Source organism: Equus quagga, chromosome 7, assembly GCF_021613505.1.
Source record: "Equus quagga isolate Etosha38 chromosome 7, UCLA_HA_Equagga_1.0, whole genome shotgun sequence".
Classification (NCBI taxonomy): domain Eukaryota; kingdom Metazoa; phylum Chordata; class Mammalia; order Perissodactyla; family Equidae; genus Equus; species Equus quagga.
In genome coordinates, this window is record NC_060273.1 from 16892421 (window position 1) to 16916835 (window position 24415).

A 24415-nucleotide genomic window follows, 5' to 3' on the forward strand; every position below is an offset into this window, starting at 1 on the left:
CCAAAGACAACCCTCAGGGTCTTGACTGAAAAATGATTTTATTACTTGATTCTAGGAAGACTAGACACCACCACACACATGAGCCATGGGGGAAGGGACACCTTTTGGAGGTGCTCACACAGTTCTCACAGCTATGACCTGAGGTCTGTAGATGCCACACTGAGATGAAACATGACAGGATTTATAAAATGCCTAGCACAGTGTCTGGCACATGGCAAATGTGCAATTAATGGTGGTTCCCCTTCTCTGGTCAGGGTCACCCTAAGGTTTGGTGTGACTTGAGGATGATGACACTCTCCCAACCACATCACAAGCCTCTCTGTATGGAGGTCTTGTCTCAGGGGTGAGATAGGGTGCCCTGGCCTTTCATTTTTAAGATCCAGTTTTCTGCTTGAATCTGTTGATCCAGTGCTGCCAAGTCCAGCTAGGCAGCCAGCCAAAGGGGTGGACAGAATTAATAGACAGAACACAATCTACATTATTCAATGGGACAGGGGACCATCAGCCTCAAGGACTGAAGTGAGGTCCCTCGGACTGCCACATATTTATTTGCGGGTAAAGAATTTCAAGCAAGTACAATAGCCAGAACTCATTCCTGCAGGGACATGCAAGCCAAAGTCCAAAGATTCTATTCTTCATCCCCCTGAAGCACACCTAAGCCCCTTGCCTTCATGCTTGATAAAATATCCCCTTCCGGCCTTTGATTCCAAGGCACAAACAATCTGGTATCAGCCTAGGCTGAAAGCCTAGAAAGAATGCTGCTATGATCTCCTGCAGCAATCCAGCTCTTTCTTCTCTTTTATCTCTTTTCTTCCTTCCTCCCTCCTTGCCTCCCTCCATTCCTTCCTTCCTCCCATCCTCCCTTGTGTTTCTTTCCCTCTCTCCAATTCTTTCTATCTTTCCTCCCTCCCTCCAATCCACCTTCCCTCACTCCTTCTTTTCTTTCTTAGTTGCTCTTTCTTGCTGTTTTAATCCTTCTCTCTCTTATTTTTCTTGCCTTTTTCTATGTTACCCTCTCCTTTCTGATGAGGATTATTTTAGACTGGTTACTTTTAAAAACTGCAGATGGTAAGGAGACTCTGAGGAGTAGAATTTACTTATCCTTTGTTAAGAGACATTTACATTGTAAAGGAAATCTCCATCTGTAAAGGTGTCTCCCTCTCTGTACCAGGAAGAAGGGTGGATGACCTTATCTCTAGAAACTCTTAATCAATGCCAAAGGCAAGGACTTCAATCTGCATCTTGTTTACTGTACTTGTGTGGTAATCTCCCATGATTGACTCCCCCTCCATCCCCAACATCCTCATTTATCTTTAGCTAAAAATAATATTTAAGGTGGTGGCTTCAGCCATTTACTTAATCTGGTTTGAGTCTTATCTAAAAATTATAGGACCACTCAATAACCAGACCCCACCTGCACTGATACCATTTTAACAACTATTTTTACATATTCTTTCCTTTGTCTTGTAAAGAGATAATTCACTTATCTATGCCTTAAATTTAGCCCTACCCTCAACCCAAGTTTGCAGCAGCTCTTTACTGCCGATGGGTCCTGACCCCATGCAGCAGCTCTGACTGCCCATGGGTCCTGTCCCCATGCTATTCCACACTATTCTCTGAATAAAAGAGCACTACTGCCAGACCTTGAGAGTCCAAGAAATCTTTCTTTCAACTCCTCAGCTTGCTGACCCTGCATCACTTTCCTCTCTCTCTCTCATTCCCTCCTTTTCTCCTTTCAACATCTAACATGGAAAGATTTTGAGGTCATAACCAAGGAAAGACAAAAATCATATACATGTCTTATCATAAATAGTCTCATATCCCCAGAGGAAGACAGAAGACCCAAAGGGGAATGGAAGGGGAAGAAGGGCAGGATACAAAGGAAAGGCCCCTGCAGGCCTCACTGAGCACCAGCTCACCTGGATCTCTTCCACTCGTTGTCATTAGATTTTCCCTGTGACTGTCTTGGGCAGGTCCAAGACAAACTCCATGTGTTGGGAAAATCAGTCCAGGGTGAACTGTCCATGACCCCAAAGAGGTTGGAATTTTCAAAGGAAAAATACGGTGAGGGGAAGCTCTTGAGTCTAGAGGCTCCAGGTGAGTGAGAAGTGAGCGTAGAAAACTCCCAGGGCAACCCCCTGGGCAATAAGAAGCTTGAGAAAGTCCTCTGGGACAAGGACAAGAGAAGAATGGCTAGAACTGGACATAAAGGTCAGTCAACTGATCTCTGACATTCTCTAGGACAGGGAAGAAGCAGTACGGTGAACACAACATGACATGTTAGACACCTGAGCTTTGACATCAGACTCCCTGGGCTCTAGTCTTTCCTCTACCACTTGCCTGGCTTTGATAAGGTCACTTGGCTTTTATGAGACTCAGTTTCCTCACTGAGTAAGCTGAAGGATAACAACAACTTTGTTGAGTTGTTGTGAGGACAAAATGAGATTTCAAGGCTACATTCTTAGCATGGGGTAAACAACCAAAAATATTAGCTGTGGTTATTAATCTGGACCAGAGAGAACAGACAACTAAGAGTTAGGAAGCCTGGTTTTTAATTCCATCTCAGTCATTTCCTGCTGCTGTGTCCTTGGCAAAACTATAAAATCTCTCCAATTTCACTTTTCTCACCTGTGAAAAGGAACGTTTGACATAGAGGACTCCGCCATCTTCAATATTCCTGAATCCTAATATAGCGATGATAAGGACAATTCATTGAGGCTTCGCATTATATGGTTCTGCTCGTCAGAGCATTGGTTTAGGAGTCAGATGGTCTTGGGTTTAATAAAAATAATAACAATAGGGATACTGATATGAGAAAAGTATCTTCTTAGCAGCTAACGTTGGAATCCTTCATCAGGCAAGACTGACTTTATTGAGGAAGCAGTTTGTTAAAATCACAGTGGGGTAGAGCAGGGTTTGGCAAACTATAGCCTGTGGGCAAAATCCAGCCCTCCTCTTGTTTTTCTAAGTAAAGGTTTATTGAAACACAGCCATGCCTATTCATTTATAATTGTGTCTAGCTGCTTTTACACTACCAGGACAGGGTTGAGTAGGTGTAACAAAGACAGTATAACATAACATATATTATTATTTGGCCCCTAGAGTATAGATAGAGGGTAGAAGGAAGCCACAGGGGAGATCCAGGTTTAATCCTGAGAAGAAAGCTACTCTACATATCATGAAGAACATGAGATCAACAATACAAAGAGATTTATGCACCCCTATCTTCATTGCAGCATTATTCACAATAGCCAAGATGTGGAAGCAACCCAAGTGCCCATCAACTGCTGAATGGATAAAGAAAATGTGGTAAATATATACAATGGAATACTACTCAGCCATAAAAAACACAAAATCATCCCATTTGCAACAACATGGATGGACCTTGAGGGCATTATGTTAAGTGAAATAAGCCAGACAGAGAAAGACAAACACTGTATTATTTCACTCATATGTGAAAGATAAACAAACACATGGATAAGGAGAACATATTAATGGTTGCCAGAGGGGAAGAGGGTGGGGGGAAGGTGAAACGGGTAAAGGGGCACATACGTATGGTGATAGACAAAAAGTAGACTATTAGAGGTGAGCAAGATACTAGTCTATATAGAAATTGATATATAATAATGTACACCTGAAATTACACAATGTTATAAACCAATATGACCTCAATTAGATAGATAGATAGATAGATAGATAGATAGATAGATAGATAGATAGATAGATAAAGGAGCAGAAGAGTATGGTCTCTGCAAGGAGGGAGGAGGGGGAACGAACCTGCTGCCCAGGGCATTCTAGAGGAGAGACTTGTAAAAAAGAGACACGTCTATTGAATAATACATTGTTATACTGTGTGATAGGACCCCTTCTCTGGATCCCCCCAAATATTCAGTTACAACTCAAAATTCTGATGATGTTTGGTGTTATTGGATTTCTAGTCTACTTTTAAAATACTTACTAAATGCTTATTATGTGTCAGTCACTCTTCTAAGCACCTTATGCCTTACAAATATCAACTCTTCTTCTCAACAACCTGTGAAAGAGTAACATCATTATCCCCATTTTACAGATAAGGAAACTGAGGTACAGAGAGATTCTTGAATAAGTAAGTGGCAAGATGGATTTTGAATGCAACAGTCTGATTCCACAGACTGTGCTACACTGCCTCTCTATCAGTTTAAGGCTGAAATTCTGTGTGGTGGACTCTTTAATGTGCTTAGATCCCCCCGGAGGAACAAAAGGCTTACGCCCACACTGCCAGACCTCTTTGTGGAGTGCACAGCTAAGGAGAGCTGTCTCTCCCAGGACCATGCCCCCTTCCTAGGGCAGCCTGCATCCATGCCTGACCCACATGTGGCTATAAAGGCCCACCCCTTACCCCATCCATCCCTTTAGGAAACTCTGAAAGGTGGTTCTAGCTTCAGAACGCTCCATGGGATTGGCTGAGGCCTCCATTGAAACCACATCATCGTGCAACTTGACCTGCCCAATCCCGTTCCCTTCCTGTCCATCTCCTTCCCCAGGTGTTGATGCCAAAGCACTCCCTAACAAACTTCTTGCAGGTTAATCTCCTTCCCAGAGTCTGCTTCTCAGAAAAGCTGCCTATAACAATTAGCCTGTGCTGACAAAGCGTCAGTGAGCATCCAGGTTACATAGAATCTGGGGGCTTTAGGCTTAATGTGATTGCTCTCATCATCTACCCCAGACTCAAAAAGAGAAAATGTTTTTCTTTCCCTGGTGCAAGCTCCCATTTTGTACCCAGCTCCAAAAACTGCGTCCTTCTTCTGTGTCAACCTCCACGCTTTAGTGTTAACCTCCATGCTCTGCCCCAGAGTGACAACAGATATAGCAGATTCTATGCTTTTTGCCTTTTCTGGTAGGAGCACTTCCAGTTTCCTGGAGGGAGCCACCCCTCCCTCACTGAGTCCATGTCAAGGGTGTAGGGCAGCTCTCTCTCCCATCCTTCCTGCACTTGCTCCGGGGGTGATCACATGACCCAGAACTGGCCAATCAGAATGTCCCTGGCTACAGGCATTGGTTTGAGATGGACACATGACCTGAATTTGTCCATAGAGAATCGACTTGAAGACTTTTGCTGATGCCTGTGGGGAAAAAGATGCTCTTTTTCTACTGGGATTTGCTAGGCTGCTAAAAATGTATGTTTAGAGCTTCTGGAGGCCATTAAAAAGGGAGAGCATTTCAAGAAATGAAGCCAATACAGAAAGAAGGAGAGTCAAGGGTTGAAAGAGACATCCCTGGTCACATCATTTGAATGCCTGTTACAAGTCATGACTGAAGCTTCACCTACTCCTGGGACTTAACAATTGTGTGAGCAATAAACTTCAAGCTGGATTTCTGTCACTTGCAACTGAGAGAATCCTGAATACTATAGCAAGACCTTGGTGCAGAGAGTGGGACTGTAGGCCAGGTATTGGCTAGAACTTGTTCCCATGGAAGCATCTGACTTTCAGTTCAGAGTGAGTTAAAGGCTAAGGACAATTTTCAGGCATCTGGACAGTTGCTGGATTGTTTTTTTGGGCTTTCTTGGTCATAGTCAGGTGGAACTTTGTACTTAGAGGCCTCATCCTCAGCCTGGAGGAGAGAAATACAAGAGGAAAACCATCCCTCCTTCCTCAAGTTTGGGAAGGATGGGAGCCCAGAAGCCTCACCTTCCTCAGATACTTGTATGGGGCTGTCACTGACTTCACATGGGACATGGGTCATGGGACAGAAACTGTGGGGCCAGAACCACAAATGCCTTCAGTACCTGCAGTGAGGATGAGGGCCAAGAGAGAAGGGATCAGGGGATGTCGTCATCTCCTGGGATAATGCAAAATCAGTGTTAAGAATTCCACCACAGCCACCGCCTGTATATCCCCTCAATTACTCCTCCAGATATCCAGGGCAGTAGAAAAGGAGAAATTGAGGATAATAATGACCAAGATTCCAACTCTCTCTCAAGTGGCATATTGGATGGGCAGGTAGGACTGTAGATGGAGACCAGGCTCACCTCATATCCCCAGGACAATAGAGACCGATGGAGAGAAGCTAGATACAAGAGAAGAGAGGAAAATAAAGACTGGGGACTATGAGCCCAAATGATTTGCTTAACCTCTCCGATCTACAGTTTGCACATCTATAAAATGGAGATCCAATTGTCATACTTACTTTATGGGAAATGAAATGAATTCATATATAGCATAGCTTAGTACAGTGCTTGGCACACAGGGTTTTCTCAGTAGAAGATCCCCCTTCAGGCCCCGTTTGCCTAGTTGCTCCTATGATTTCCACGGGTGATATGTCCCACACCTGCCAGAGGTTTGACATTGTCAGCTTCCTACAGAAATGTTCTTGGGCATTGACCCACACCTCTGCACCTTAACTTTTCCCTATACACACACCACGCTCTATTAGACTCTATCTGGACCTATTTCTATAACCCTGGCATTATGGGGGGGGGGAGTCTTTCTTCTTATTGTAAACCCCATGGCTCAGGGGCTCTATATCTTGGCTCAAATTCCTCCTCATTTCTCTGGTCAGGGATTGGATTCTGATTCAAATACCAAACAGCAGTGGAATCTATTTAGCCCCATAATAATAGAGGTTATGTGGTGCTTCTATGTGCCAGGCCTTATTCCAAGCACTTTACAAATATTAACACATTTAATCCTCACAACAGACCCTCATCTTACAGATGAGAAACTGAGGCTCAGAGAGGCTAAGTAACTTGCCCAAGGTCACACAGCTGATAACTGACAGGGCTAAGATTTGGACCCAGGCTGTCCAGCCCCCAGAGTCCATGCTCTTAACTGCCCTTGTTTCCCAAATCTGCAGACCCCCAGGCTGCTGCTCCCCCATCATCTCTCCTTGGATAGGGTCTGGGCTACTGACTACTGCTGTCTCCACCACAGTGTGGTTGCTCCATCAGTGCATTCTCCACCTCTGAGGGTCCAATCTGGTATCTGTAGAAGAACCTGTCCTTCAGAGAAGGCTGGACACTCAACCTCTAGGCCAGCCCCAAAGTCTAGAACCAGCCAGAATAAAGATCCAGGTTACCCTTCCCAGCCCAGAAGCCAAGCTCACCCGCTGGAGTTAATGATATCATCTGCCCCCCCCCCCCCGCCCCCCATGAACTGGAAATATCCATCTTCATCCTTGATTCCCCGGTCTCCCAGGAGCCAAAAATCTCCTTGGGTGTTGGCCACTGTCTTCTCAGGATTGTCCTGGTGACCAGAGAAAGACAGAGTCATTGTTCCTGCAAAGCCTAAATCCTCTGCCCCAGGGCTGCCATGAACAGAGGGCAGGTTGTGCATTTTACAACTGGAACAACTAAACATGGCAGGCTGGCCCTGAATCTGTCAATCTCAGTCCCCAGATGGAAGTGGACCTTCCTTCTTTATTTCAGCTATTCCACTAGGGTCTCTTACCTGCTCCCCAGGGTTTAGTCTGATGGACAATATTGATGCATTCATTCATCCAAGATCTAGGGCATTTTCCCCAACTGATTCAATGGTCATCCTAACCCCAACTCCACTCCATGACACTGATCAAGGGCACCAAAGTTTATTAGACATTTTTCTTGGCTCCTTTGTTAAATTTGAAAGTTCTAGAGATACATCAGCAAGCCCCTAGTGCCCTGGCCAATGTGCATATTTCTACAATGCCCAGGCCCCTCTATTCAGCTGAGGCACTTGTTCATGAGCAGTGAGAAGGTTTGAGGTTTTCTTCTTGTTAGTGCATCTTTATGTCAAGTGTTTGTTCAACTGTTGAGGTGTGGGATCCAGATTAAGTGTTCAGTCACTGGTTAAAAGGCAGAATAGGGTATTCACAGCCTAGCCCCTTCATTTGGATAATAGGGGTATTGAAGATTAGAGAGATCAAGAGGCTTGTTCAAGGCCAAACAAATTTTACAGATGGCAGAGCTGAGACCAGAAGTCAAATCTCTTGACCACCAACCTGACTCTTTCTCCTGGTCACCATGCAACCCCTGCTGGCATTAACTTTGCAGGCTTGAGTCAACACATCAACTCCCGAGTCTGTTTCCTCATCTGTCGAATAGGGAGAATCCCATGCCTTAGCTATCTCACTGGCATGTGAGATTATAGTGGGAGAGTGCACAGGAAATGCTTGAAGAAGTACACAGTGTGGCTGTGCCCTCTTCTCTGAGGCTCGATTTTCCTCATCTGTACAACAGAAGTTATAATTTCCATTAAGAACAAGAACAGCAATTCTTCTATTTAATGCACTCTTACATAGCACTGTTCTAAGTGTTTCCCAAATATTAATGCGTTTAGATATCGGTCATAATGCCAAAAGATACCATAATACATATTTCACAGGTGAGGAAACAACGGCATGAGAGATCAGCAACTTGCCCAAGATCACACGGTAAATAGTGGAGCAGGGTTTTGAACTCAAGCAATTTGTCTCCAAGAACCTCGTAGGGTCATTGGGAGGGTTAGATGAGTTTAATGTATGTGAAGTGCTTTAGGATAGTGCTTAACACATAGTAAACACTCAACAAATGGTAGCAATGATTATTATTTAATTTATTATTTAATGTGTTTGGGGCTTGGGTGAGTTGTACGACTCACGAGTCAGATGAGTCTAGCTTCACCATCCTCACCTGTAAAATGAGGTAGTTAGACTCAAGAATCATCTATTTCTAATGTTGAAAGGTCTGAAGACAAAAATGCCTCCAACTATATGGTGCAGTCAGTGTAGTGTCTAGCATGGCTCTAAAGGAAATCAGTGGCATAGAGCAGAGGAGATATTTGGGGGTGGGGGCAGGGCTGCCCTTGGAAAAACACTGCTGTACATAATTGAGAGGCAATAAGCTTTCTGGTATGAAACAGTTCTTGAGGGTGGAAAGGGCTGTCCAGAGAAAGATGATTCTTCAAATGGGATCTTAGTGACAGGCTAAGAGTAGCAGGGTTGAATGGCCAATCGTTTCTCTTGGCAAAGCACCCATTCTTGGACACTGGATCCCTCCCCTCCTGGTCCCTATGTCTTGCCAGTGCCTCTTGGGAAGTTCACAACTTTGGGAACCCTCGCTTCCTTCTTAGAACCCCCTATCGCCACCAGGGCACAGATGGAGGAGCGTGCGTTCCTCATCACGTAGCCAGAGAAGATGCCTATAGACCTCATAAGTTTGACCCTGATGCCCAAGTCTCCTTCTGCACCAGTGGGCAGGATGTTGCCCTTGTCATCTACAACCTGGAGGAAGAAGCAGATTGGAAGAATCATCTACATAACAGGAAATGGCTTGAATGGCAACATGGAAGAGCTGAGTTGGTCAAGTGGAAGACCCTTTTGCTCTAGTGCTCGCTGAAAACAAGAACCAGAAACCAAGGGAAGACAAGAGTTTTAAACCTAGATCTCCAATCCATCAGGCTGGGATAGTTTAAGAGAAGCCTCTTATTGAGACTGGACCAGAGGGGCTTGGGAAGATTCTTCTGGCCTTAGGAGTTCAGGAAATATAATAGCCTCCCATTATCTTTGAGGCCCATGGACTTGGATACCAGATAGATCAAAACTCAAATTATGACTCTGCTGCCTTACTAGCTGTCTTTGAGCTACTTAAGCTCTATATCTCAGGGCCTTCGTCTGTAAAACAGATAATGACAGCTTATTTCACAGGATTGCACAAGAATGAGATAAGATACTTTAAAAAATGGATCTGTAAATGGTTATCATAGTCACAGATGGGAGAGCAGACAATTACATACAACACTGAATAGAGTATAAATTGTTACCCTTTAGATACATGCACCCACACATAGAACCATAGATACACATATGCACATTCTATTTCTTGGAATTTAACCCAAAGAAATAATGGAAAGGAGCAAAATTTTAGCTACAGCACATTCATTGCAATGTTGTTTTTACTAGTGAAAAATTTGGAAATCATCTATTGACCAATAAAAGGTGTAAAGAGTGGTGGAGCCATACTACCTACTATGTAGTCATTAAAAATTCTGCCGTAGATTGGTGTTAAATGAACTGGAAAGATGGTCACTCAAGATTGTTCAATGATAAAAGTAAGTTACAAAATGGTATGTTAAGACTCACCCCTATTTTTTTAAATGTATACATTTATATAACTAATGAAGCTATACATTTATATAACTAGCTATTCAAAGTACTTTTCTCTGGATGATAAGAATATGAATAATTTTCTCTTTTCTCTTCCTTTCTGTCTTCCTTCCTCCCTTTCTCCCTCCCTCTTTTTTAAATATTATTTTAATATCTTTACTTTCTATTATTTTTCCTCAGTGAGCAATTTAATAAATAAATCACTGAAAAACTGATGTTTTCCCTCCCTCCTTAGTGCCCCTAACAAACCTGCACATCGTAATGGGGAGTGGTGGTTCCCAGGTAGCCAGGTTTGACTTTCATTGTCTTGGAAACTCTGCAAGTGAGTCCCTGTGGAAAGTTGTGGACAGATCAGCAAACCTCACAGTCATGGGACACAGAAAAAGGAAAGAAAGCTTCAGCAGAGCAGGTCCTGACACAGTCCTGAAGTTGCCTCTCATTTGGTGGCTCCCTCCCTCCCCTTTTCTTGGCTCTCCCCTTACTGGAACCCCATTCTAGGGGGTGCCTTAAAGTAGAAAGCAATTTGATTGACCACTCCCCAGGGAAGAGGAACTAACAACCACATTATAATCTCTTCAGAGGGAGCCATACTTTAATAAGGGACCACGGACACCAAAAGTCCCTTAAAATAATATGGGATTAAATTATCTCCCATAAGAGGACCAGCTCTGCTTGGATCCTGAAATGAATTCTAAGGAGATGCTGCTGTCCAAAGGAGCAGTCCCTAAACATGGCCTCCTCTGAACGGCTGGAAGCCCTTGCCACGACTCCACTGTCCTTCCCCACATTTACCGAGTTCTTCCACATCACAGCCCTACTGTGAGCCTTCTCAGGAGTTCTGCCAGGGGACACACTAGCCATAGAAGGATGTTAGGTAAAAGAGTGGAGAGCAGGAGGCGAGAAGTACTGAGTCCCAAGAAGAAGCACTGGGGAAAGGAGTTGGGGGAAAGGATTACCCGGGCTGTTTGGGTAAGTGGCACAATGTAGAGCAATATGAGTCCACGTCATGCTCACGGGGCCCCAAGAGTTCCAAGAAGGTATCTCAGCAGGTGAGGTGGGGTCCTAGTGTGTTCCTTTCCTCACTTCTCACTTCAATCTGAGCAGCTTAGTACAGTGCCTGCTTGTTTGATAAACTCAGGTCTCTTCAAAAATGTTACACCATTACAGGGGACTTTCCTGACCATCGTATCTGAAATACCAGCCCCTCATCCCACCTCACCCCATCTTACCTGTTTAACTTTTCTTCATAGAACTTCTCACCCATCATATATTTATTAATGTCTCCAACTCCCTCTAGAATGTTATCTCCATGAGAGCAGGAGCTTTGATTTTTTTGTTTCTGCTGAATTGTCAATACCTATCTCATAGTATGTGCTCAATAAATATTTACTGAATAAGTGCATGATAAATGGTGGCTCATATTTTTACTATCAAAGAGCCATTTGAAGTCCACCACATTCACCAGCTCATGGTTGTCCCAGGAGCAAGTATCATTTCTGTCTGGCCATAGAATTCTTGGATGTCCAGTCCTGTCTGGGCCCTCCACTTCTCCAATGTGTCTGGAAGGAGGGTCTCCCCTCTGCTTAAGCAGTTCTGTAGATGTGGGAGCTTGTACCTGAAAAAGAGAAGAGAGGTAATTGTTCCCCTTAAGCCTCCTTAGAACTGAGCCCTGCCCAGGCCTAGAGCTGGATTCTGGGGGCTTTGACAATAAAATTGGCTTCATCTGGCTACCTATGCTCAGAGGGTCAGATAGATGAGCAAGTGTGTACGAGGGGGAGGCAGGAGGATGGACCAATAGACCAGAGGCTCTCACCAACCCCCAAAGTCCCATCACCTGGAAAGATCCTGTTGAATCAACATCCGGTGAACACTGGGGGCTCCTACCACATTGCTGACTGGGTAGCTGGACAGTGCCTGGAAGAAGAGAGCCAGCTGACACTGCCCATCAGGTCAGATGCCAAACTAACTGGCATGCACAGTGGTTATCAGCATGGGCTATGGAGGTGGACTCTGGATTTAAATCCTAGCTTCTTTAGTGTGTCTATTTCAGTCCAAATGAGCCCAAATTCTCATGCATCCTCAAGTCAAAAATGACAGGGAAGTAACCACCTATAATTATAAAGAAAAGATCCAGGACTAATTTGGAATCTTTTTGTCAAATCCTGGCAGCCCATTCCCATCAATTTAATGACTTGCCCCCATAAACTCTCCTCTAGAATTACGTAAACCCCCAATCACCAAGAAAGAGATCAACTGTTGTTGCAAATCAGCTGTGTGCTCTTGGTTAAGTCCCTTAACCTCCTGGGACTAGCTTTATAACAGATTAATTCCAGCCCTATTGTCCCCAAGGGACACAATTCAGGTAGAAAAGTGCTTTGAAAAGTTAAAAGCACCTATAGACAATTCAGAAGAAGCACTACTAAAAAATAGCCAGTACTGAATACTTGCCAGGCCTTGTGCTATCTCATTTAATTCTCACAATAACCTCATGGAGTTTGTATTATCAATCCCATCTTAAAGAGGGGAAAACTGTGACCCATATACTTAAGCAACTTGCCCCTGGTCACACAACCAGCAAGTAGTGTAACCAGCATTTGCAGTCTGTGCTCTTAACTGTTATGTAACACCACCTCCATCCCATGCTTTGCTTTGTGCAGAATTTATTACAAAAAATGGTTTAGGCAAAAATGTCCGGAAAAATGATTAACATTAGTACATCATGCCATTATTTCCTCTGAGTGCTTTTGATGAACTGGTATAAGCTACGAAAATCATCCCATTTCACTAGTTGCTTTGCCTTACAGGAAGTTCACCATGCAATTATCTATTTATTTGCTGTACTTCTCCTTACTCTCTTTAGTCCTCCCACCGCCCCAACATCTCCACTCTATATTTTCCTAATAGGCTGTATAATTTTACATTGTTTTCATGTTGTTCTTTTCTTCTATTTATGACACTTAAAAGCCACTTTAAATCCTCTTTTGGAAGGAGGCAAAGTAAGAATTTGTTTAAAACAGAGAATGACAGAATCATTTGAAGAGAATCTCCTGAGAGAATCCAACCATGCCTGACCTTTAAGGAGGCCATCCATGACTGTGTGTGCTCCTGGGGTCTCTGTTGCCAGCCAAACAAAAGTCTGTGTGGGCCATCAACTCCTTAAGAGACCTGGAGGCCCCAGGATGTCAATGACCCAACTCCCCATCACAAATAGAGTCTGACATAGGGCATGAATTTACAAACAAAATGCATCCATTTCCATTGCTTTGTTGCTCCAGGGTAGTGTAGTTTATAGATTTTATTTAATGGCCACCCCATCAGGTTCCACTAGAAAAACTCCTATTTATTCTTCAAAACTTCTCATAGATAATAGCCCCAAACTGGAAATAACCCTGATGTCCATCAACAATAAGATGGAAAAAGAAGTTGTGATAGATCCACAGAATGGACTACTATACAGCAATTGAAAAGAACAAACTTCTAATATGTGCAACAACATGGACAGCATTCACAGAGAATACGTTGAGTGAAAGAAGCCAGACACAAAAGATTACCTAGTGTACGATTCCACTTACACGAAGTTCAAGAAGAGGCAAAATTAATCTATGGTGGTAGAGGTCAAAAGAATGCTTAACTTACGGGGTGTGGACAATGGCATGAGGGGGTATGAGCACTTTCTGCAGTGGTGGGACTGCTGTACGTCTTGATCTGGTGGGGGTTATATGGGTGTCTTCTATGGACTGAATGTTGTCTCCCCCACAATCCACATGCTGGAGCCCAGCTCCCCTATGTGATGATATTTGGAAGTGGGTCCTTTGGGAGATAATTAGGTTTGATGAGGTCATGAGGGTGGGGTCTCCATGATGGGATTAGTGTCTTTATAATAAGAGGAAGAGACACCAGAGCTCGCTCTCTCCGCCATGTGAGGGCACAGTGAAAAGGCAGCCGTCTGTAAGCTAAGAAGAGAGTTGTCACCAGGAACCCAATCATACTGGCACCCTAATCTCAGACTCCCAGCCTCCAGAACTATGAGAAATAAATGTCTGTTGTTTAAGCCACTCAGTCTACAGTATTTTAGCAGCTTGAGCTGACTAATAAGGTATCTAACATAGGTAAATTACTTCAAGCTGTACACTTATGCAGATTGCACTCTATGCACACACACATACATATGCACACACACACATACAGATGGCATCATCTCCAATATTCCATTCTTCTCTTTTACACTTGGTTCACCACCATCTATCTGACACTTGACACCAGAGCAAAAGCCTATTAAACATGTGTTGAGTGAATGAATGACCCATGATGCCTGTCCCCTGAATATATTTTATCTGTATATGGGTCTGTCTCCTTCCCTGGACATGAGCTCTATGAGAGCAGGGACCATTCTCATCTTGCTTACTGAACACCGTCCATCCATGTAACAGGGTTAGTCAAAATTAGGTTAACTAAAGGAAACTGCAATAAATCGGAGTGTTCAAACCTTGGGCTCACTCTGACCATCTGGTGCAAACTGGATCCTCTCTTATGTTTAGAATGACCAGTGGGTCAAACTTTGGCAAGAGATGGATAAATATGTGTCCTCCTGATGTCCAGGGCTCCAGAAATGAGGCCAAAAGTTGTCACTATCCAAGCTGTGTTTGAGATGCTCCATATGATGTCAGAGGCTTGCAGGTCTGTCCATATGCTGAGAATATAGAGGAAATGTACATACATGTGAGTGCATACCAGAGTGAGTGAGCATGAGTGTGTGTGTATGTGTGGGGAGGGGTAGGTGTGTGTGCACAGGTCTGTGTGTACCTGAGTGTGTCTGTAGGCGTGTGTGTAAGTGTGAGCAGGCAGAGGGAAGGAGAGGTGATCTATCTACACATCCTGTATCAAGAAGGGGCAGGTATTTAGAAGATGGGACCCCAGCTCCCATGACTCAATAGATAATTGGGTCTCACTCTCACTTTATCCCCAGAACTTAGTACAGTTTTGGCATGTGGTAACCACCCAGGAAATGTTTACTAACAGAAGACACTAAGTGAATATTCTGACAAGAGTCCTTGCAGAGTTCAAGTTTGGCTGTGTAGATCTTTGTTTCTCTTTTCTCAAAGAATCATGAATTTCCTGAGCACAGGCAAGGGTCTTGTACAGGGAAAAACTCGTTCCCTTTCTTCAGGCCAGAATAAAATGTATTCGGTCTGTTTTAAAGCAAAAATGAATTAGGCTAGACATGAAGAACTTCCATGGCTGGGAATCTCCATAGTATGTGTCCCTTCCTCAAGAAGATTAAAGCTTTCAGCTCTGTAGGGAAATTGGGTCATAGCCTATTAGGACCAAATTTTGGAGGGTCTGGGAATTTAATATCTTATTTACATTTAAGTGATTTATCTTCCCATCTTTTATAAACTGAATTGTACTATAGCTCTTCCATTAAATAATTTCTATTAAACAATTTAATTTTCTGGTAACACAGGCTCACAAGTAGGACATTTAAGTTTTTGAGATTTTTTGTAATAAAATATTTTTCCATAGCCAGCCCTGATGGCCTAGTAGTTAAAGTTCAGTGCACTCCACTTCAGTGGCCCGGGTATAGAACCACGTCACTTGTCTGTCAGTAGCCATGCTCTGGTGGCAGCTCACATAGAAGAACTAAAAGGACTTACAACTACAATATACAGCCACGTACTATTGCATAACAAACTTGGCACAGTATTATCTGATTCCACTGATGGGGTTGATGTAGAGCAGAAGGACGTTCTGAATTATGAGATCTGAGATCCAGAAATCTGAGATCTCAGTTCATCTAATTAATCCAATTACAGCTTCTACTTCAATGGATTTGAAACGTAATTTTTTTTTGGTGAGGAAGATTGGCCCTGAGCTAACATCTGTTACCAATCCTCATTTTGCTTGAGGAAGATTGTCCCTGAGCTAATATCCATGCCAATCCTCCTCTATTTTGATGTGGGATACTGCCACAGCATGGCTTGATGAGCAGTGTATAGGTCTGTACCGGGGATCCAAACCCACAAACCCCAGGCTGCCGAAGGGAAGAGCGTGAACTTAACCACTACACCACTGGGCCAGCCCCAAAAAGTAATTTGCTGCTGACAAAAATGCCTTCTTAGAATGCAGGCAGCATCAAGCAAATTACCATCACCCCAAAGTACAAGATATAGATTAATCTGGGGAAAAACGTGTATCAATTTTATGTTAATCATTCAACCTAGTAGACACACGGCTCAAAGCACTGAAGAGGTTTTGAGATCCCATGTTACCTGAAACAGAAATGTCCCACCGAAGGTCAATGGATGCCCAACTTGCTAAGCCATACTCCCTCATGTCCCCCTTCCCAACTATCTTTCTCATAAGCATCAGATAGTAGCCCATCCCAGTAGAACTGGATTTGAGCTCAGGAAAGTCTCAAGGCCTGGTTGTATAGTTCTCTGTAAAGAGAAAGAGCTCTTCTCATTCAGCATCCATCTTGGCCTTGATGCCCAGACTTGAGTGAGAGTGTTCTGCCATCTTGGGAAGGCTACTGGTCCCACTGATGAAGTAGATGGCAACTGCTTCTTGGCTTCCAGTCTGCATACAGCAATGAGTGGTAGATGCTTCTCTGACAGAGACACAGAGTGTCACCTTCTCAGATCTGCCCTGGACACTAGATGTCCTGGTGACTCATCTCTTCCCACCTTCCCCCATGCTGGCAAGGGCAAGTCACCCAACCTATTTCAGCAGTGGGCTGATGAGTGATTAAGATCATGAGATTCTGAGTTAGTCAGACTTGGGCTTGAAAACCACTCAGGTTTGGCACTTTGTTAACTATGTAATTTTGGACCATTTATTTAAGTTCTCTGAGTCTCACTTTCCATATCTGTGAAATGAGATCAACAATACCTGTCTCTTTCATTGAGTTATTGAGAAACTTAACTGTAACACAAAAAAAATGAGCAACTAGCTCAGCAAGGACTCAATAAATGTTAATCTGATTGTTATTGGGAGCACTAGCCTGATACCAGGTGAACAGAAGGTGCTCAATTGGTATGATTTTCCCCAGTGCACCCTCTTCTATTTCATTGAAGCATCTGTACCTCTCCCAGACATGTCCTCCAGTGTCCTGATTTCAAGTCTGTCAAAGCTGGCCTCATGTTGCCTACTTCTCAGACAGTTATCTTAAAGACCATGACATTAGAAAAGCTTTCATTCTCCCTGGGGGTTTCCTAAGGTATGTGTCTCTAGTGGGGGGGATTTCAGACATGTCACAGGGAAACTCATTCTTCCAGCGAGTCCTGGTTTCGACAGTTGGAAGGACCCATAGAGTCCTCTGTCTTTGAGAAGCAGCCTAGCTTAGGGATACAGAAGGTGGGAAGAGGAGCCGGGAAACTCAGTATATTAGCCTTCTCTTGTGTTTTGCCTCATACACTCTTGGCCTAAACTCTGATTCCAGCAATGGTTGTAGTGAACAGCTCCAGGCAAGTTTCAACACATACGGTGTTCTTTCTAGTGTGGACCATGGATGACTCACTTTGTGCGCAGGGGCTTCTCTGTTGCCACCATGGCATGGAACTCTGAGCCTGCTCCACATGCATGCATGTGCAGCTCAGAAGTGTGGGGTAGATAATGCCCCGCAACGCAACTCTCCACCAATGGGGGTCAGGTGCTGATGGGCCAGCACTGTCAATCCTTTAGTGGACAATCCTGAGAGGCATTCTGTGTGCTCCTCAGAAGGTTCCTGCAGATCAAGTCCCACTTATCCATGCAGTGACTCAATAATAAACTCTTGTATTAGCTTTTCCTTCTCCCCTGCTTCACTCTCCCCAACATTCTGATTCCTGGACCTCTCCAATAAAGTGCCTGCACAGAAGTAGTTGGTTTAGTTTCCACTTTTGGTGAAAACCCAGGATAAGACACGTAGATACTCACTGTAGTAGTGTCTTGAAGTCCAGACATCTGTCTCGGATTTTCTCAGACATCAGTGGGTTTGTTTTCAGAGAAGGGGAGTCAGGTGCCACCATGTCCACTGCCTGGGCCACTTCATCCCCAGCCACAATGACCCTGGCCTTGGACACCTGCTGCCTATAGAGAAAGTCTGGCTTTCATCTGGATAGTCCTGGGCATGAAGACGAGGCCTGGAGAAGCCAAATGGCTTAGAGAGAACTGGGAGGGAGGATTGTCTTCTTCCCCAGAGAGGCCTGATGTAAACAGCCAGAGGGGAGTAAATGGGGGAGGGGAGGTTGGGTAGTGGTGACCAGTGGGAGTAATAATAACAAGGGGACTGAAGATCAGAGATTGATTTGAACCCAGATTTCCCCGGGTTGTCAGAGCTGTAAGGGGTCTACTGAGACTAAAGAGAGAAATTGGGTTACCTAATGTCACACCATTGACAGTCTAAGGCCAATATAATGCCTCCAAACCTTACACAAAATGCCCTGCAGGAGTTTCCTGTATCCAAAGACCCCTACAGTCATTAAAATAAGGAAAGTTACTTGGAATTGTCCATGGTCCTGCAGCACCATAGTGCTCTAGGTACTGGCTATTTCTCCCAAAACTGGGACACGGAATGCATTTTCTTAGCCAAGAGTGCTCTTAGTTTTTCTTTGTTTTTGTTTTCTATCTTGATGAAACTCTTGTGATTTTATTTTATTCTTCCAGAGAATAACTAGTCTTATGTTTCTTTCACCTTTTATGAAGCTGATTTCACATGCTCCTCCTGTTGAATAGCTCTTGCCCCAGCTCACTTTCTTCCCACTCTCAACACTTCAGGAGCCACATAAAAAATACTTTATTACTAAAAAATTCTAACCATCATCTGAGCCTTCAGCAAGTTGTAATCTTTTTGCTGGTGGAAGGTCTTGTAAAAAACACAACATCTGTGAAGTGCAATGAAGCGAGGCACGATAAAATGAGGTATGCCTATAATTTTATATATGTATATATGTGAAATGATTACCACAATAGGTTAACATTCATCACCATACATAATTACACATTTTTTTTCTTGTCATGAGAACTTTTAAGACCTACTCTCTTAGCAATTTTCAAATATACAATACAGCGTTGTTAACTATAGTCCTCATGCTGTACATTACATCCCCAGGACTGATTTATCTCATAATTAGAACTCCTCATCCCTTCTTGAACATCACACAGGTACCCCCAACTCAACAGTTACCAAATTGAACTTGTCGTCTTTCCCAGACACCCCCATACCTGCTTCTCCCTGCGTTCCTCCTTCCAGTGAAAGAGAGCCGCATGCAGTCAGTTGCCCAAGTGTCTGTGACTTCTTCGTCTCCCTGGCCTTCTTCCTCTATAGTATATCATTCACCAAAAAGTCCTGCTATCAGTTTCTTCCTCATTGTCTCCTAAATCCATCCACTTATCTCCACCCCATCCAAGGTAAAGCCACCATCATACCTCGTCTCCTATCTGGGTTTCCCACTCCCATTCTTGCACTCCTTCATCCTACCGTCTATGTACCATCCATAAAGACTTTTTACAAACAGAAAATGATCATATCACTCAATCCATCCATGGTTTGCCATTCCTCACTGGATAAGGGCCAGAACGCTTACCAAGGTCTACCAGTTTAGCACCTCTACATCTTTCCAGGCTCATTTGCTGCTCCTTCCTCCTTGCTGCCTGGACTGCAGGCACACAGACATGCTTTCAGCTTCTCTCATAATTTTCAAGCTCCCCTTCCCTCTGTGTGTTCCCTCTGCTTGTAGCACTCTTCTCTGCCTCCTCTCCTGGCCAAATCCTACTCATCCTTCAGCTCTCAGCCCAAATTTCACTTCCACTGAGCCTTCTGTGACCCCCACAGATTAGTCAGTTCAAGTCTCCTTTTATAGCAAGATTGTCAAAATTTTTCTGCAAAGGGCCAAACAGTAAATATTTTAGGCTTTGTGGGCCAGATGCTCTCTGTCCCAACTGCTCCAGTCTGCCATCGTCGTGCAAAAGCAACGAGAGAATATGTGAGCAGGACATGGCTGTGTTCCCAAAGCTTTATTTACAAAAACAGGCTGTGGGCTGAATTTGGCCTACAGGTCATAGTTTGCCAACTTTTCTTTAATAGGTTCTTATAAAATTCTCATGCCATTCATCAAAATTGTGATTAAATAACATTTGTAATTAATAGTTTAATAGTTATCTTTCTCCAAAGACCTGTAAGTACCATGAGTACATAGACCCTGTTTTGTTCACTATACTTTGTTTACCATACTAGCAACCTCTAGTTGTGCCTGGCACATAGTTTGCTTAAATAAATGAAAGAAGAGTAGCATTTCCATATGAGGAGGGACAGCATGCTATGCTGAGGGGGCATCTTTTGGGAGGGATGGTTGCATTTCTCTGCCATCAGTTTCTTTCACAAAGTACACAGTGCCCAGCCCAGGTGGTCAACTACCAACCTGCTCTCACGCAACCCAGGGTCACCAGGCACCACTCAGGCACTCGGGGCAGCACCACCACCTCACGGTTCCCACACTGCAGGCCACAGGCCCCCGAGAGGACATTGGCTGCCTGCTGGCTGAGTTCACTCCGTTGGCTGAAGTTCCACATCACTTCATCCCCATCGCCACTCACTCACCACAGGGCTGGGCTGGGGGGCCACTTGCCAGCCTGAAAAAAGAGAAGGCCTACTGATTAGGGTGGGCCGGTACGCAAGCATGTAGAATAAATGCCAGTCTTGGGATTGCCCTATCAATGTATAGTCAGCTTTCTAATCTCAGGACCCCTATACATTCTTAAGAAGTATTAAAAACCCTGAAGAATTTTTATTTATATGAATTCTATCAATCAATATTTACTACATTAGAAATTAAAACTGAGAAATTTTATAAATGTGTGCTTTTTAAAATAACAGTAAGAAACCCATTATATATTACCACAAATAAGATACATTTTGATACAGAGGTAAGTATACTTTCTGAAACAAAAAAAAATAATGAGAAGAGAGGCATCACCTTACATGTTTGCAAATCTCTTTATCGTCTTCCTTAAAAGAAGACAGTTGGATTTTCTTTTCTGTTTCTGCACTTCCATTGTTGCAGGATCACCTATCATGTAGCCTCTGGAAAATGCCACTGTGCACTTGTGAGAGAATGGAAGTGAAGAAGGCAACTGTTACCTTAGATTTATGTATTTGTTTGTTTGTTTCTCTCTCTTTCTTTATTTGTATATTTATTTTTGTTTTCCTTTTTTATTGTGGTAAAATATGCATAAAATGTACCATTTTAACTATTTTTAAGTGTACAGTTCAGCAGCATTAAGCACATTCACATTATTGTGCAACCATCACCACCATCCATCTCCAGAACTTTTTCATCATCCAAAACTGAAACTCTGTATCCATTAGACAACTCCTCAATCTTGCCTCCTCCCAACCCCTGGTAACCATCATTCTACTTCCTGTCTCTAGGTATTTTGACTAATCTAGACACCTCATATAAATGGAGTCACACAAAATTTGTCCTTTTGTGTCTGGCTTATTTCACAACATAATGTCTTCAAGGTTCATCCATGTAGCATACATCAGAATTTCATTCTTCTTTAAGGTTGAATAGTATTCCTTTGCATGGACATGCCAATTTTGTTTATCCATTCATCCATTAATGGATATTGGGTCGTTCCTATCTTTTGGCTATTGTCAACAACGATGAGCATGAGTGTACAAATATCTCTTCCAGATCCTGCTTCTGATTCTTTGGGATATATACCCAAAGGTGGAATTGCTGGATTATATGCTATTTATTTTAATTACTAAAATTATTTAATTATTTTAAATTTTTTGAGGAACTGCCATATTGTTTTCCATAGAAGTTGTACCATTTTACATTCCCACCAGTGATGCACAAGGGTTGCAATTTGCTTTGAAATAGTTTTGATTTCACAGACTCCCTTGAGTCTCTGGTATCCTCAGGGATCCCCATGTGACAGCTTGAGAGCAAAGACACAAAGTCAAACAGAAAATGTATTGGTGATTGTGTTAGATATTTCAAAATTCCTCTCCATAGGAATTATACTATTTTGCACTTTGACCAGTAATGTGTGAGAGTGTCTATTTCGTCATAGCTTTGTCCACAGAGTATATTGAGTTAACTTTTCTGTGAACTGCCCACTCATATACTTTGCCCACTTTTATATTGGGTTGCAGCTCCTTATTCTTAACTTCTAGGAGCTCTTGTTGCGTTAGGGATATTAACATTTTTGCTGTATATGAGTTGAATACTTTTCCCCTGGTTGTCATTAGTTTTTTGATTTTGCTTATAGTGTTATTTTCAAAGGAGAGGTTTTTTGATGTTTACATAGCAGATTTATTAAATCACTTCTTTTATGGATTCAGGATTCTGAGTCATGGTAGTAAAGTCCTTCCTCATTATTCCAAGGAAGTCTAACTTTTAAAGAAAAGCCAGAAATCTAAATTTTTATCTGAAATTTTTCAATTTTAAAATATTGACCAAATTTTTTTATGAGTACTCTGCACCATGACCCATCTTCAGCCTAGAGGCCCAGCATCTGCGATTTCTCTATTAATGTTGTCATGATGTCGGGACCTCATGACAACATCACAGTTACAACTCCCTCTGAGCACCATGCTTTTAAGCCCATGCTGACAGATCCACCTCTCCCCCTGTTCCAGCCAAGATGAATCATTCCATCCTCTATAAAAGCACACAGAACTTCAAGGGACAGCAGTGGCGGGATCAGCAGTGAGTGGGGAGGAATTTTAGAATTCCAGAGCAGGAAAGGAAAATTAGATATTTCTGAATCACTCACTTTCTCTGATGTCTGATGTTGCAGCCCTTTTGGCAATCCCTGCTTAGTGGCCATCCTGCTTACACACCCTTGATGACAAGGACACATATCTTTCTGAGAAGACTGCTGCAGTCCTGAGTGCTGATTTTCTCTTATTAAGCCCAAATCCACCTCCTCTATGACCCTAACCCACCTGTCCTTGTTTCACTCTGGGAGGTCACAATACAGCATGTGCAGTAGGTGCAAGCAAACTGTGTGTCAGCCACCCGTGGTTTTCACTCCGCTCTGCACTGGTCTCTTAGGCTCAACTTTCTGCCAAGCTCATGTTCTCTTGCTCCCACCCCATGCTGCCTTCAAGGGAGGTGGACATCATCTTCATAGCTCATCCTAGTGCCTGACACATAAGTCCTCAATAAAAATTTATTACATGAATGGGTGATTAATGAACTCAGCCAATCCGTCCAACTCTGTGCCTCTTCTCTACCCCATTATCTTCTCCATGCCAGCCCAGTGACCCACCACATCACTAGCAAAGTTAAACTTGGCAGGGACCTTCTGGTGGCCCCACTGCAGGGCTGCCAATTGCCTGATATGAATGTGGACAGTGCTATTAGACATCCAAAGTCCCCCACAGGATACAAAGCCCCTGGAGTTTCCACAGCCAGTGCATGGTCAGACCTGTGAAGGAGACAGGAGACAGATGAGTCTTTCTTGTAAAGTCATCAGTTGCTTTCGGAGATTCATCCAAGCCTCACAGGGTTCTTCCAGAAATCAATTTCTGGTGGTTACGAGTGAATTGGCACTCAGCATCCATTTTGGTTTCTTTTTGGTGGGCCATTCTCCAAAAGCACCGCATCTTGTCTAGATCCTATCTCTCCAGCACCTCTGACAGATTTGTGAACACCCAATTCTATACAATAAACCCCTTTGTGCTTAAAATACAGTGATGTGGTAGATTGAATTGTTCCCAATAGTTTTCCCCCTCCCTGTAGTAGGATTATATTCCCCTCTTCATTTTCATGTGAGTTTCCCAGTGCAATCTGGGCAAGAGTATGTATTCGCCTCTCATTGATTCTGGCTTGCCCATGGATATGCTTTGGTCAATAGGTGGATGTGGTTGTGTGGTTGGTCAGGAACTCTAGCATTTCTGCCCTCTATCATGAGAGTAGAATGCCCCAGATAGCTGTCTACCTTCAGCCTGGGTCCCAGAATGTAGCACATGTGGAGTTGAGCTGAGCCCAGCACATCCTCAGCCAATCCACAGACCCATGGGAAAAACCATGCATCATTATAAGCTGCTGAGATGTCCTGGATGTTTGTTACTACAGTAAATGCTGAGTAATACAAGTAGCATCTATTTCCTTCAACTGAACCTTGACTGAGATGTCTTGAATACTATGCACCTAGCACAGAGGACCTAACACACAGAATCACTTTATAAATTGTAACAGTTGTAATTATGGTTTCCATCTGTGCACTGGCTCTAGGGAAAGTCATTCTAAACCTGTGTAGGCTGGCCTCTGAGTTTCTCCATGTGTACCTTGATGGGGGTCACAGAATTTAAATCTAGAGA

The 24415-nt window shown here is 43.3% G+C and overlaps 1 protein-coding gene across 1 annotated transcript; it reads right to left on the bottom strand.

Annotated features, from left to right (window-relative positions):
- Positions 1-1943: 1943 nt before the first annotated feature.
- LOC124241769 (acyl-coenzyme A synthetase ACSM2B, mitochondrial) lies at positions 1944-23775 on the bottom strand. The gene is given in 19 exon segments (XM_046665859.1): positions 1944-1985; positions 5342-5347; positions 5670-5716; positions 5719-5769; positions 6864-6912; positions 6914-6962; positions 7084-7223; positions 9118-9216; positions 10348-10428; positions 11584-11713; positions 11933-12014; positions 14633-14723; positions 14725-14788; positions 16553-16705; positions 18013-18180; positions 18182-18218; positions 20496-20708; positions 23337-23463; positions 23465-23775. Coding segments are annotated over 19 exon segments (1677 nt in total). The 5' UTR covers positions 23513-23775.
- Positions 23776-24415: the final 640 nt, after the last annotated feature.